We start from the raw sequence: 16016 nt of genomic DNA, 5'->3' as shown, positions 1-16016 counted from the left end.
TGAGTTTATTCTCATACATCGATTAATATTTCATACCTACGCCAAGTGACCAGGTGAATCTTGACATTATTCAATACCAATCTTCCAAAGTAACATATATAAATAAATAAATTAATCGTCCCAATTAGAATCCTAAAAAAAACACTATCTTCCTAACTTAATCATATTAAAAATAGTCGAATAAAAAATACATATATACACATACATATTGAGATAAATAATAAAATAGTTCTTACGGATGTCGTTCTATCCTTTTAGTCGATAACAAAGATCCCCAATTGTCAGAGTCAAGATTCCCTCTTGACTTCCTTTGACGCGGTAACACTTCGTTCTGTCATAAATGTATCCTACTAACAGCTCCTCGTTTATCTGTAACAGAAATGGCGAAAAAGCTTGCTTTATTAACGCGTTCCGGTCTCCTCTCTGCTTGCTTCGTCAATGAAGGAACACACATACACACACACACACACATAGATATATATATAAATGTATATACAGATAGGTAGAACGGATACAACACAGCATTCGCATAACTCCGTCACACGCTTAGGGAGGACAGTTGGATGGAAAGAGATAGAAAATGAAGAGAGTAAATTAGATCGTTGTACCGATCAGACAACCGAGTACATTTGTTCATTTGACGACAGAATGATAGAAACGTCGATAGACGGATCCCCCCAATGCTGTTGCTGCTGCTGCTTCTGCTGCTTCAGCTGATGCTTCTATTGCTGCTGACTGACCATTTCAATTCCCGTTTGCATAAATAATAATCTCCGTTAGTGATCGATGATAATACACCTTTTTATAGAAAGCCTTTCAATACATTATTGGAATTGTATAAATACTGTGATTAATATTAACAGGTTTAGGTTTGTACTCGTTTCTTGATTGTTTTTCATTTTTGAAGTAAATGTGTAGGTGGGAATGATAGAAATATGATTGAAGTAGTTTCATTATATTTTAAATATTGTTATTGTTGTATCACTGTTTTGCTGTTGTATCATTGTTTTGCTGTTGTATCAATGCTGCTTCTGCTGCTGCTGCTGCTGCTGCTGTTGCTGCTGTTGCTTCAGCTGATGCTTTTATTGCTGCTGACTGACCATTTCAATTCCCATTTGCATAAATGATAATCTCCGTTAGTGATCGATGATAATACACCTTTTATAGAAAGCCTTCAATACAATATTGGAATTGTATAAATACTGTGATTATATTAACAGGTTTAGGTTTGTACTCGTTTCTTGATGTTTTTCATTTTGAAGTAAATGTGTAGGAGGGAATGATAGAAATATGATTGAAGTCGTTCATTATTTTAAAATTATTATTGTTGTATCATTGTTTTGCTGTTGTATCAATACTGCTTTTGCTTCGCTGATGCTTCTGCTGCTGCTGCTGCGTCAACTGATGCTTCTATTGCTGCTGACTGACCGTTTCATTATATTTTAAATATTATTATTGTAGCATACTTGTTTTGTTTGGGTTACGTGTTATCTGTTTGTAATTTAATAGGAATGAATAATAAGTTAACGTTAATGTGATTTCTTTTTTTATTTTTTCTTTGAAGAATTTAACTTTTAATTAATTAATATTTTTGAATATTATTGTTATGTTTATTTAGACACGAGAATAAATTTAAAATTAAATTTAGATAGTTCTTTTTCCTACAACAAAATTTTTATCGAATACTGATGATATATCAATTAGTTCATGAATGAGTATTTAAATGAAAAAAAAAAAAAAAAGAGGAAGGAAAAAAAAGAAATGAATCTACATAAGTTAAAAATAGTCTGCAATTATCGTAAATTGAAATGAAAACAAGTAATAAACATTCAAATTCGAAATAGGTATTAATCTCGCGTTGTATAAAAAATCAAAAAAAAAAAAAAACCGGTCATTCAAAATTCGTCGTCTTCTCGCGTGTTTCTCTTTCTCTCGTTTTTTGCTTATCTTTTTTTTCTTGTTTTTTTAAAACATTCAATCAATAATACTATTGACATTATCTCGAAGATTATTTCTTTCCCACCTGGTCATGTTTTATTCAGAATCCAATAAATTATAAAAACAACCTTTCGATTTGATTCTATTAATTAAAAAAGGTGTATTAAAAAAAACAAGAAAAAAAAAAGAAATACCTAACTTAGAAAAGAAATGTCGATAAAATTAGGACACAACACACACACACACACCCACACACACACACACGTGATAATTAAATAAATAAAAAAAAAAAAAAACTGTAACTACATATTAAAATATTAATTGCACCGCCCGCCCCCCCACTTTTTTTTTCCTCACCACTTGGAGTCAAATTATTACACGAGTCAGCGAACAAAAAAAAGAAAAAAAAAAGAAAAAAAATAAAAGTAAAAATATCAAACGTGAAGTGAAGAGGAGAAATGAAAAAAAAAAAATTATAAAACAAAAAGGTAACGAAAGTTAGAACAACTTTTAGAGGTACCAGAGTAGTGGGGAGGGGGGGTCAGTAGAAGGGGGAAAAAAGAAAGAGAAACAAAAAAAAAAGAAGCAAATTGTTTGCCAAAGTTATTTGCCTGTCCGCGCGTAATTAAAAATAAAAATAAGAAGAAGAAGAGAAGAAGAAGAGGAGGTGGAGGCGGAGGAGGAGGAGGCGGAGGTGGAGTGGAAAAATAATTAGAAATAAAAGTAAAAGGAAAGAAAAAATAACATTGAAAGACACAAAAAAATATAAAAATAACAACCATATATATTCATAATGGAAGGGTAATTTTTTTTGTTTTGTTTTGTTTTGTTTTGTTTTAAATTGGTTAAAAAATGTAGGGTCGAGAATAAAGGATCGTATAGAAAATCGATTATGACCCCCCCTTTGTAAAGATGAAAGAGGATACTTTGGAAGGTCGAACGTTTACGCCCGTTTTTTGATGACCTTCGTTCGTTCGTTCGATGATGACTCGTCGTCGTAGATATTTTTTTGTATAAAAAAAACACACACAAAAAAATAAAAAAGAAAAATATATTTTTCGATGGAACTACGCGACGAGGAGACTCGTATAAAATGATTTTTAATTCAATCATGTTATAATGCATTATTTATACATAAATTAATATATGTATGCACACGTGTGTGTGTGCATATAAAAAAAAAAACGTATACACGTTTATAAAATATGTTTAAAAATGTGTATACAAATGTGCGTGTGTGTGTGTTTGTAATAAATCAATTATACATATTTATACATAAAAAAAGATATTTAACATATTAATAATTGCATACGAAAAAACTATGTTTTTACATGTATATGCATGTATGCACATATACACGTTTAATAAATGTTTGTATAGAAATGTATGCGTATAAACAATTAATATAATTAATATGTGTGTTTTTTTATAGATATGCACATATAATGCACAAGTATAAAAACGTGTTTGTGTATTGAATATGTATAAAACTAAGTATATACGTGTGTATATATTTGTGTGTGTATATTTGTGTGTGTCAATAATTTTAAAATGTCAAGTGGTAGTATAAAAAGAGCCCTGACGAAGAGGAGTTGAGAAAAAGTGAGTGAGTGAGTGAGTGAAAGATAGGTAGGGGAAGGGGGGGTAGGAAGGTAAAGGTTGGTAAGGTAAAGGTAATGGCAAGGATACGGGTGATGGTTTAGGGGGTTAGAGGGCTTTAGAGGGGGTAAAGTAATAAGACCGGTCACGTTCGATTGGCCCAGAAGATATATCAGAAATGCTCGACAAGCTGGTAAGAGGATATATGTGTTTCGTGTTGCTGAACGAAAAAGTTCCAGTCTAGGACACCACCACCACCACTACTACCACTACTACCAACCAACATCAACCACCAACTGAAGAGAGAGCGATTTGTTCGTGCTGTATTTTTTTTTTTTTTTGAAAAATTTACTTCTTATTATATCGTATCTCTCTCAGGATAAGAAAAGCAAAAAGAAGTCATAAAATAACATAAAAGACGATGATACACTTTCGAAAGTAATATCATCGTAAGATCGAAATAATCTAACCGATGAGAAAATCGATAATAAAATTCGAACATAACCTATAAACGGTATTATCTTTCGCGATATTAATAATACTTTCTTCTATTGTATTTAAAAAAAAAAATAAGAATATAAAAAAAGAAGACGCGATACGTTGTTAGAATAATAATCGTAAGATCGACAATTATCTACATAACCTTAAAAAAAGAAAAAGAACATCTTAAAATAAATCAGAAATCAGCCGCCATTTTCTTATAACCAATTCACGAATGGCGGTTTAAATAATATCCCCTCCCTTATTCAAATCGCTTTCAAGTTTGTTAACAGTCAAATCAATGAAAATAAATCTCAACTTACTCTTAGGGAATCTACAGAATCGGGTTATTTTCTATGAAGCGAAAGGTACTTCAAATCCGATCCGTAAACACAATAGAAAGTACCAAGAGAATCTAGGATAGTAGAAGTGAGGCCAGATAGTCTCTCCCCTTCCCTCACCCCTTTCTCTCTCTCTCTCTCTCCTCTTCTGATTCTTATTCTCATACCGGCGTGTTTTCAATGTGTATATGTGTGCACACTGATAAAACGTTCACATTGGGAGACCTGAATTCCGCGAATCGTGCTGTGTGCCGCAGTGTTCCCCGATCTACGCGAAAATTTCTAACATCCGGTTCTTGCGGTTTTCTTCCTCCCCACCCCCACCTCACCCCACCCCACCCCAAGCCCCAGCCCACGACCACCATACTTCATCCCCTCTTCCTACTGTTACTCTTCGTTGATATCGTTGAGGAGCCTTTGCTGCACGGGGAAAACCTCGAATAAATCTTTCTATCTCTTTCCTCGGGAATAGAGCGAGTTTCACGTTCGACAGTTTATAAAAAACAAAATATTATATAATATAAAATATATGAAACATTCCATATCAAATTGACCATTTTGACCACGAGCCCTCTCTTCCGATTTGGCTGAAACTCTGTCATCATTTCTATCCCTTGAAAACCTCTCTGAGAATCTTTTACAATTTTTTTTACACAACTCAAAGAAAGTTATGAATTTACCCATTTTCCTATTTTCCCATTTTCCCAATTGGCCACTTGCCCCCCTCCCAGGAATACGGAGTCTATTTTTCTGCATATTATTAATATTGTAATATTCCATTTAATAAACTATCTCAATTTTGTAAACGACTACTACTACTACTCTTACTCCCTATTACATGACGAGTGGTGGGATAGAAAGAGGAACGGGGGAGGGAGGGAGGGGGGGGGTACACACGACGACTAACTTTCTCGTTAAATAAACGATTAAATAATTTGAGATAATTTTCTACTTTTCTCTTTTAATCTCTTTATTTTCTGTGTGTTTTTTTTTTTTTTTTCAATTAACACAGTTGACCCAAATAAAAAAATGAATAATTCTTCGAACTATTCTGTTAAAACAACTCCAGTAATAAACTAATAACATAAATTAAACGAGCATGTTGTACCTTTTCTAATAAAAAAAAGACTTACAGAAAAAAAGAACCCCTCATAGGTAGCACGTTTAGATGCAAGCTACACTTAACGGTATCGAAGCCACTTACAATCCCGGAAGTCAACACAACAACCAACCAACAAACTTACCAGCCAGCTGCAGCAACCGCAACAGCAACATCATCGCGTAACTTCCTTCAAGAATTTCTTCTCGACTCGTAAAAAAAGTAAAAAAATTAAAAGAAAAAGGGACGAGTCCCACTTGAAACATAACCTCTTCGGAACGTAATGTGTCACGTGTCACGTGTCACGTGTCATGTGTCATGTCGCGTCATTAAACGTCGATAAACACGGAAACGTTTAATTTAACGATAATAGAAGGGAAGTTTCACGTCTAAAGTTTGATTTTAAAGTTCACATCGATTTAATAAAAGGTTGGATATAGTTATTAATAACAACAAAAAACTATATATAATGATCGTAAATCAAAAAGCAGAAGAAGAGGCCGCCGGGGAGCGGGAAATCTTATTATTATTATTATTATTATTTTTCAAAATGGCCGAATTTAAGGTTATGAATAACAAATGTTAAAAGTAATAACTGTTACTTCAAACGTTAATAACTGATCCCAAATGAGATGCTGATCATGAAAGTGGGTGGTAGAAAACTCGTTTAGGATGGTTTTAGTTTTTCGGTCAAACTCGTGCGAATTTTTCACGAACGATTTGTTGTTGTTTGTGTATTTCCCATTTTATTAGGGTGTCTTACAAATTCGACATCCTCTTTCACAACAATGTGGTGATGGTAGGAGAAGGAGTCTGTAATGAATTTGATCCGAAACCAAAAAATTTGTCTAAACAATTTTTCCATCGTATTATTTATTTTCATATCCACGACCCCCCCCCCCATAGACAATTATTATTTGCCAATTTTATAAAATTATTTCGAAACTTAGACAAGCCCCGCCCCCCCCTTTAATCTGATTCCTCCTCAAACATTATCAACCGATTTGTCGAAAATTAATTTTGATTACGAAAAATATAGATCGAAATGAACTTTCTAGATAATCCAATAGATAAATCAGTATAGTTAATGTATAAGTAACAACGAATACTTCATGCTATGCAGGGAATACGTTGATATGCCTGCTGACATAACGGTTTAGCGAGTTCCCTCATCGTGAAAAAAAAGAAGAAAAGAAAAAGAAACAAAAAACAGGATAGAAACATAGAGAGAAAGATAGATAGATAGATGGATAGATGGATAGATAAAGATAGGAGGTGGGGAGGATATGTATGAGTGCGGGGTGGAGGAGGGGGGGGAAATATGCAAGAAAAAGAGAAGAGAGAGAGAGAGAGAAATGACAAAAACGTGTGCGCGACCGCGAGTCACCGGTTGCAACCTCTTCCCCCCCACCCCTCCTCCCCCTTTCCCCATAGCTTTCCCCAACCCCTTTCAAACCGAACATACACTTTCTGAACCCTCCTCCTCCTACTCTCTCCCCCCTTCTTCACCTTCTTCTCCTACTATTCGTTTCTTTAACATCAAAGAGCAAAACCTTTCAGATTCCTCATCCCCCCTCTTCTCCCTACTCCCCCCCACTCCTTCCTTGCTTTCTGCTTTCTTCTTTTTCTTATCTTATTCTTATTCTTATTTTGCTTCTCAAGAATCTTTAGCTAAAACTGATATTTCTTTCTCACCGATTTAGCGATCAGAAAAATGCGTTGGCGAATGTAATTATTCAACAAGAACAATGAAGGAACAATGAAACGCTTTATTGCATGGAAGGAACGTGGAACAAGAACTGTCTGCGGTGATTGGTTGGAAAAAATTGTGCTTTTGCCCAAATTTGGAATATTAATGTTAGAGATCTAATTTGTGTTTTAATTTTGCTCTTTCTGTCGTCTGTTCTATTGACAAGAGTTTTTTTCAGAACAAGTAAATGGGGGGGGAACGTGTGGTGGCAGCATTATAATTTCTTCCAGTCAATTGTTGTTTTGCAAAAAATTTGGAGGTTAGGTGAGGGAATTCGCCTCGCGTTTGTGAATTTTTATTCGAAAAAACAAAAACAAAAATGAACATTTTAAAGTCTAGAATATTTATTATATTATTAATATTATATTATTATTAATATTTATATAAATATTAAGGAAATCCAAAAAAAAAATTCTAATCCCGTTAGAACGTTCAGAAACAAACGAGTAGAGAAACAACTTTCACAATAACTTTCAATAATTTTTAATAAAAAAAAAATAAAGAAAAGAAAGTAGAAGATAAAACAAAAGAAACAAAATCAAAACGTACAACAGTAAGACATAATTTTCTAAAAGAAAATTTCGTACCGCGCGCGAAAGTATCGTGAAAACCACCAACCCAAGCAACCAACCAACCAATAATAACAACAATCACGTTTATGCTTGAACACGTTGAATTTGAACAAAACGCGTGTTCCATCCGACCCACCCACCTACCCATCCCCCTTCCCACCAGCCTAACAACCCAGCCCAGTATTTTCATGAGAGGAAGACCCACACAATCCTCATTCTCTCAGTCTTTTACTTTCCTTAGTTTATTTTCTACATAACCTCTTTCTTCCCGCCAATGTTTTCGATCAAAACAAGGCAGCATATTATCGTACAAGTGGGAGAAAGAAAGAGAAAGGGGGAACTGTGGTAAAAGAAGAACAGCTGATAACAACAGACAGCAGCAACCGCAGCATCAGCTTTATCGCGTTCGGTCGAAGATAAAATGCTCGCTGCACACACCAAGTGAGCTCAATGCACTCCACTCAGTCAGTGTTGCACTGCTTGCAACTCGCCCCTCCTCCCCACGATTCCCTGGATCCCCCTACTAACACATTCATTCTCTCTCTCTCACTCTCACACTCACACTCACACTCACACTCAGTCAGTCACTCACTCGCACTTACGCGCCGTACCAACCAAGTGTCTCCTCGTTTTCCAACTCGCGCGTGCACCAGCAGCACCAGCAGAGCAGCACCCACCAGCAGCAGGCACAGTTACACTTGTGCACCAGCAGTAGCACAGTTACAGTTGCACCAGCAACAGCACACCACCAGCTGACACACCACACGGTAGAGAAAGAGAGTTGGTTGGAGGGACACAGTAGAGTGTGGATTTTAGTCTTACAACACGTGGTTCTTGTCTTTTATTTTCTTTTCTTTTCTTTTTCTTTTCAAGACACCCCGAAAATATTGTTCTTTGGGATTTATGAGATTCACAACGATAACAACAATGTATCCATGTTTTTGTCCTTTATCCTTTTTGTTCCATTTGTTGACCTATTATGGGGGATTGGTCAGAGTGTTGAATTTCGTCCCAAAAATTCATGCACCGTTGCAGTAGCAGTAATCATCGTGTAACAGTTTTTAGATCTTCTCGCATTAGTTGGATTTTTTTTCATGCGGCTTGTTGTTGTTGTTGTTCGAGGATTCGAAGTTTTTTTTTTAGGATTTGCAAAGCCTCCTCCTTCCTACTCAAATCTATCCCCACTCAGTCAATTAAATCACCCACTCAGTTCACTGATAATAAAGTCAACACGAGAATTGTTATCGATTAACTTGGATAAGGATTGTTTGACAGGTTGAACAGTTTGTTTGGATACCGATGAGACAGTATTTTTTTTTATTGTTGGTGTTTCGGAGAAAAAGGTTCAACGATTTCGATTTAACGCTGCTCACTTCGAAAATTTCTATTCGACGTGATAGGTTTCCTTTTTTGTTTTTGTTTTTCTTTTTAGCCCCCCACACAGTAGTTTGTTGCACAAAAAGTTTGTTGCGACACGTTTCGGATTGATTTTTTTGTTTTAAATCAGGATTCTATTGAAATGATGTTTTCATTCGCGTTATTATAGATCTGACGATGGGGGATGATCACATCGTCGTCATCAACATTCATCGTCGTAATTCTTTGCGGTCACATTGATCGTCACAAACGAAATGTTCAAAGTTGTGTCATTCCCCCCTGTAATATTTCGATTATTTAATAATTATCAAGAAATAAAAAAACATTTTTCTAATTTTATTTAACAAAATCACAAACGCACGATTAATGGAAAATATTTTTTAACTAAGGGGGGTACGCGGGGGGCTGAGACTGGTTGTGCAGAAAGGAAAAAAAATAAACAAATCGCAAGATGATCGAACGAACGAACGATCGATCGTTCTGACACGAAACTTAAGCAAAAGAAGGAAGGAAAACCATCTCGCGATGCGAAAAAATATAATAAATTAGAAAAGAAACAAACAAACAAACAAAATAAAAAACAAACAAACAAACAGGTGCACCTCGAGGAAAAAAGGTGGCGGGAGCGGGAAAAGGGAGATGATCCCCATCCGGGGATGTTCACATTGGACCACTACTATAACACACGTCAACAACACGCAACACAACACAACACAAATAAACACTAAAAAGAAGAACTAACCCACGAAGAGGTGTAAAATATCAGCATCAGTAGGAACGAAACAATCGAACCAAACAAACTCTACAAGAAACGTGTTTAGGAAAATAGGAAAATGATGACAACGACGATGACAATCTTGACAATGATATGAAGATGATCAGAACATGTTTAAAAAGGTATCCCAATGAGGTATCAATGAGGGATCGCGAAAAGGATCGACGATACGACGATCTTTGAAATCTAGATAGATAGATAGACAGAAAGTAATAGAACTAGAAAGATAGATAGAGAAAAAGAGAGAGAGAGAGGAGAGAGAAGTTAAAGAAGTTTTTAAGTAAGTCCTTGTTCTCGGTCTGGTAACAAAACACTAAACTGGATGCACACGCGGGCTGCGGACACCCGTCGCGGAAATTAAGGAGTCACGTTATAAAACGCAACGACCTACAATGCTACAAATGCTACGGAACCGGCGCGCCTCTCTTTCTCTCACTCACTCACTCGCTAACTCACACAAACACACACATACACACAAACGTAAAAAAACGTGGGGGACGTAGAAAACGTACAACACACGTACACGTACACACAACACGTGGTAGTGGTGGTGGTACACGTATATACTCTTTCACTCGACTCCTATCTATCCGTCTCTCTTTCTCCCTCTTTCTCAACCCCCCTTTACGTCTGGCTTCCGCCCTCCTCCTCCCAACCCCCACGACGAATCGCCGTTGCCGTTGCCGCCGTTGCCGCCGTGCTGCCGCTGCTTTCTGCCTCCTTTTCCTACGTTTCTCTCTCTCTCTCTCACTCTCTCTTTACGTGTGACCATGTCCATGTATACGTATATCCCTCCTCCTTTTGGCTTTTTCCTCCCCTTGATAGCTAGCCCCTTTTAGGCCGACGAGCTCCCCCCCCCCTTTCCTCCCACTACTCCCCTCTACTCCTCAATATCGGCCCCGTACCAACAACCCCACTTTTCTCTCTCTCTTTCTCACTTTTCCTATCTCTTTCTCTTTCTCTCTCTTTTTTTTACTACCCTCCCCCCCCAACCCTTCATCCTATTCCTCCTACTCCTTCTCTTTTTATTTCCCCTCTCCCCCGCACCCCTTTTTTCCTCCTATATTGCCGCCTACTACACTACTACCTCTTCTCATATACGCCCCCCTCCAACCCCCTCTTAACCCCCCACCGACCGATCTCTACCTTTTGCACTGAACCCCTTCCTCTCATTTCTTTCTTTCTTCTTTCTTTCTTCCTTTCTTTCTTTCTTTCTCACTCTTATTCGTTTGCTCGCTCATTCTGGTTCTTTCTCACTTGTTTTCTCTTACAAGCTCACCCTTCTTCTCTTCTTCTTTTTTTTGTTTTTTTTTTCTTCTTCTTCTTCTTCTTCTTCTCTAGTACGGCACTGTGGCAAGTACAGGAACGTATCAAGATGCAAGATCTGATATCTTAGCGAATTTCTTCTCACTCATTCGCAATAAGTAATACTTTGTTACTTTGTATCCTTCTTGATTTTCTTTCTTTCTTTCTTTCACTTTAGAGGTTAGGTTATACTTTGTTCATTTGCTCTCATCTCTCAGTCGTGTTTTTTTATGTATCTTTCGCACTCATTCGTTCATGTATTTTAAACACAACACAACAGAACGCACAAACACAACAACGCACAACCAACGCACAACAGCACACATATACATTTTTCCACGCTTCTATTTTGTCGTTTGCTTTGAACTTCGAGTTTTCTTTTTCTTTTTTCTCTCTACCATTCCCCTCGTACCCTTCTTTTTGTTTTTCTTATCGTTTATTATTATTATTATTATACTTGCTTTTTATGCTTTCTTTTCTTTTCTTTTCTTTTCTTGCTTTGCTTTTTCTTCGCTTATAGCTTTACTTTACTTTACTACTTTACTTTACTTTACTTTACTTTACTTTACTTTTACTTTTACTTTACTTTGTTTTATTTGTATGAGTCTAGACGATGACAAGAAGAATTTCCCCCTTTACCCGCCACCTACCATCATCTCGTGTCACCCTTAGCACACCCGTTATATATCGTATGCTCGTTTTCATCGCGAGATCTTTCAATTTTCCCGCCAATACTTTTCTTTACTTTTCTTTTCTTTTCTTTTCTTGCTTTCCCTTTTTTTTCTTCACCCTTCGAAGAAAGGGTGGGAAAACAGGGTAGTGCTGGTGGTGGAGGGTTGCGTTTAATATTTGAAACGTTTTAAGATTACCTTTCGTTTGTGAATTACGTAGAAAATTCATTTCTTTGTTTCGTTCAATTGGATTTTTTATTCGAAAAGATTTTTTTCACGATTCAAACAAATATCGTTATTTGTCGTTGATTGGTTTTCATTTCGAAGAAATTTGTCCGACATTTTTTTTCGTCTACTTAAATTTTAATATTATACCCCACTCTCCCACAATGGTTTTTATTTTCATTTGATTTTATTATATTTAATAGTCGAATAATATTTTCGTATTTTCTTCAAATACTCTGTGCGTTGTGTGTGTGTGTGTGTGTGCGTGTGCGTGGTGTGTTCTCAACTTTGCACACTTCATCTGTATAACGAATAACATTCCCTTCGCGCACTCACTTCTCGTACCCCCCACCCTTCCCACCAGGCCCTTCAAACCTTTCATCCCGGTAGTACTTTTCTTTTTACAACATTTTCCCCGCCAATTTTTCTTTTTTTTTTCTATACCACTTCACAAGTTCTACCCTAGAAAAAAAAAAAAAAAAAAGTAGTTCAGCCGTACATACACTTCACGAACTTCTAAACGATCTCTCGCTCTCCTCCCCGCCCCACCCCCCCACTCCCCCCATTTGAATTCGATCCGATCGATTTCAAGTTTAACATCAAAGAGCGCGTGTTTTTGTTTTTTTTTTTTCTTTCCTTCGCGACCTTTTTGTTTTAAACTCTAGTTTTCTTTCGCGTGTTGAACTATCATCATCGAATCGTTCCTAATCGAATGAGAAATAAAACACTAAAGGGGACACACACAAAAATGGGTGAAAAAAAAACGTTGAGTACCCCCCACCTCCACCTACTACGTTCCTCCCGAAAAAAGGAAAAAATGAAATGATTTTGCTGCCGACGCGTGTTAACGAATACTTTTGATGTAATTAAGAGAAAAAAAAAAAAAGAAAAAATTGTTGAGCGCAATAGCGTCCCTCAATCAACGCGGATTGCTTTCGTTGGACGCATATATGCGCCCACAGAAGAAAAAACGCTTAAAAATGATTAAAAATGATTAAAATAATATTGATTTCACTTTCATGAGACTTCGTGGACTCTGTCTCCTCGATTGTCGAAGGATAATTTAAAAAAGAAAAAAACAAACAAGTATGTATATAACGAATGATAAAAAAATCAATAAAAAACCTAAAAGATAATGATTCGGAAGTGATGTAAAATGGAAATGGAAACGTTGGAGGGTGGTGGTGGGGTAGGATGAAGATGGTTGTGGTGGTGGGGGTGTGGTGTGGTGGTGGGAAAAGTAGGAGGGGTGGGGAAAGGGGTGGGAGGGAGGGAGGGAGGAAGCGTTACGAGTACGCTTTAAACGTGAAAAGCTCGTGTAAATACTTGTTGCTCCGGTATTGTCGAAAGTAGGGCTTGCGAGTTAGAGCTTAAAGGACCGACCGACCTTCTAACGGCACACCATTTATGCGTCCTCTTCTCTCTTACTCGAATATACTACTAGTAAGGGGGTTCTTTATCCCCTTCCCCCCCCTATCCCTACCCCTCTCTCCCGCCCTTTTCCTCATCCACATTCTCTCCTCACATTTTCTATCTTTTTCTAACTCGAACGATCGATTTAAACATATTTCACTAGATTATTCCTAACCTCTAAAAAACTGTTTTCTCATTATGGTATCTGTCATTATCCCCCCTCCCTTTTTTTTGCACCCTTTATCCCTAGATTTGTTTTGTCACATTTATCTATCATTGTATTTAATGAATTTGAACACGATCTCGATTTAATATTATACAATATATCTGTTAACATGTAAACGAATTTTTTATCGATTATGTAACTAGCATTATATAGTTTTAGATCTTAGATACTACGTAAGCATTAATGATCATGTGTGTGTGTGTGTGTGTGTGTGTTTGTGCGAAGACAGATTGAAAAATCATGGAATTATATACGTAATAGGAATCGTTAAATAATTGTTATATGACTATGTTGACGTAAAAGTCAATGAATTCATTATTTATCTACGTAACCAGATAGATAGACCATTTGTGTGTGTGTGTGTGTTTTTTTTTTTATTCTATCCACGCACGCAATTTTCTTTAATTAATCCTAGAACATTAACAACATTATTTCTTTTTACGTTTTTGTTATTATAATAATGTTCGGAGAACGAGATATCTTTTTTTAAGTGTCACGAAATGGGGGAACAAAAGAAGAATATTAAGAGAGAATATTTATATAATTAAATAATATATATATTATTAATATATTTATCATTATTATATTAACGAATATTGGTACGAATTATTATCAACAAATCTAATGCAGAATTTTATATTAAATTATAAACGTATTAATTAATTTTTCATACATAACCTCTTCCCTCCCCAATAAAATTTCGCTACACTCTTTTACTTCGTACAAATATTTGGTTCTACAATTAAATTATTATTATTATTATTATTATTATTATTATTATTATATATTATTATTATTATTATTTAAATAAAATTCAAACAACAAATTACACACGTGAACGTTTAGAAATACAAATGGAATGTTAATCTTGACTATCAAACAAAATCAACACGCGTCGTTTTATTTTTTTATTCCCATTCACTTTCAAAACTTCTTCCTCTTCTTGAAGTTTCTTTTAACAGAGGGAAAACTCTCCCTTTTCCTCATCCCTTTCTCTTTCTCTTTCTCTTTCTCACTCTCTCGCGTTCGTTGGTTCGAACCCTTGAACAAACTTTTCCCGCGCAAAGTTACAAATCCCCTAGACGGGAATTTCTCAATAGTCCCTAAAAAATCCAAATTTGGCGGCAAATTCAAACAACCGTTCGAAACGATAAACGTTACGAAGTTCTTATCGTGTAAAATGAAAAGAAAAATAGTAGGGAAGGGTGGTGGGGAGGGGGGGCAGGATGATCATCGGCATGACACGACGAAAAATATAAAGGAAAAGAGAAAAATAATCTTAAGAAATTAAAAGCAAGAAAAACTTAAGAGAGAGAGAGAGAGAAAGATCAAAGTTGCATCGTAAAATCGTGCGTCAAACGTTATATTTTTTTTTATATTATTTTTCTTCCCCCCGCCCTCCCTACACCCCCCCCCCACTCTCTCACTCTCTCTCTTTCTCTCTAACACTTTTTTTCTCATTCTTTATTTTATTTAATCGAGTATTAAAAATAGATGACGAGAATGTAGTAATAAGAGGAGAAAGAAAAAAGAACAAACAAACCAATCAAACACGTGACCATTTTTTCACGATCTCGTTGACATGTGAATTTATTTTTCTTTTTTTAATCATCTTACTTAATATATTCGAGTAAACAGCAAACCTCGATAGAACAAAAATCTAAACTTCGGTTTTTTACCATTCGAATACGAATTGATTTTTTGTAATTTTTTTATTGGTTGGTGGATGGTGGGTGGAGTAGGATGGAGAGGGGGAAGGGAAGGTTGCGAAGGGATCAGAATTTTGATGAAACAACCAGCTTTTTTTTTATAGTTTTCTATTACCATCTTAAGAAAACTAAACTTAACATATATGATAACCTTTTCTACGAATGGAAACACTATACCTAATCGTTTCTGATTACTATACTTCTTTATATATATATATATATATATATATGTATGTGTGTATGTGTATTAATGTTTTATCTGAGTTCGTAAAGATCGAAGAAAATATTTAACGTTTAGACTATATATTTTAACGATGTTTTTTTTTTTTTGAACACACTGTATTAGTTGTGTAACGCGTGTAAGAAATTTCTGTAATCGAGTTATTGAGATTTGGTTTTTTTTTTTTTTTCTCGATTAGATAACATTTAGATTACTTTTAAAACCGGTTATATTTTTTGTTTTGTTTTTTTAATTTAGCAATTCGTCGAATCGTTTAGAAAATTTTTGTTACACCGTATAGAAATTTTCATCGACG

The 16016-nt window shown here is 35.7% G+C and overlaps 1 protein-coding gene across 21 annotated transcripts in view; it reads right to left on the bottom strand.

Annotated features, from left to right (window-relative positions):
* Positions 1–210: 210 nt before the first annotated feature.
* The window catches only part of LOC122513568, an 84258-nt gene continuing 68452 nt past the window's right edge, over positions 211–16016 (bottom strand). For 15 of the 21 annotated variants that reach the window (XR_006302780.1, XR_006302778.1, XR_006302785.1 and 12 more), the window contains one exon: positions 253–369. Coding sequence is in view for 5 of the 21 variants with exons in the window: in XM_043629975.1 (XP_043485910.1) it covers positions 335–369 (35 nt within the window). In the remaining 16 variants the exon portion in view is untranslated. Of the gene's footprint in view, positions 370–8381; positions 9436–9898; positions 10620–16016 lie in introns of those variants that run through there. The other 6 variants (XM_043629976.1, XM_043629978.1, XR_006302789.1 and 3 more) reach the window with 5 other exon arrangements.

The sequence above is a fragment of the Polistes fuscatus genome, unplaced genomic scaffold (assembly GCF_010416935.1).
Source record: "Polistes fuscatus isolate 324 unplaced genomic scaffold, CU_Pfus_HIC Scaffold12, whole genome shotgun sequence".
Lineage (NCBI taxonomy): Eukaryota > Metazoa > Arthropoda > Insecta > Hymenoptera > Vespidae > Polistes > Polistes fuscatus.
The sequence above is the reverse complement of the archived record's forward strand: the minus strand, read 5'-3'. Positions and strand labels throughout refer to the sequence as shown.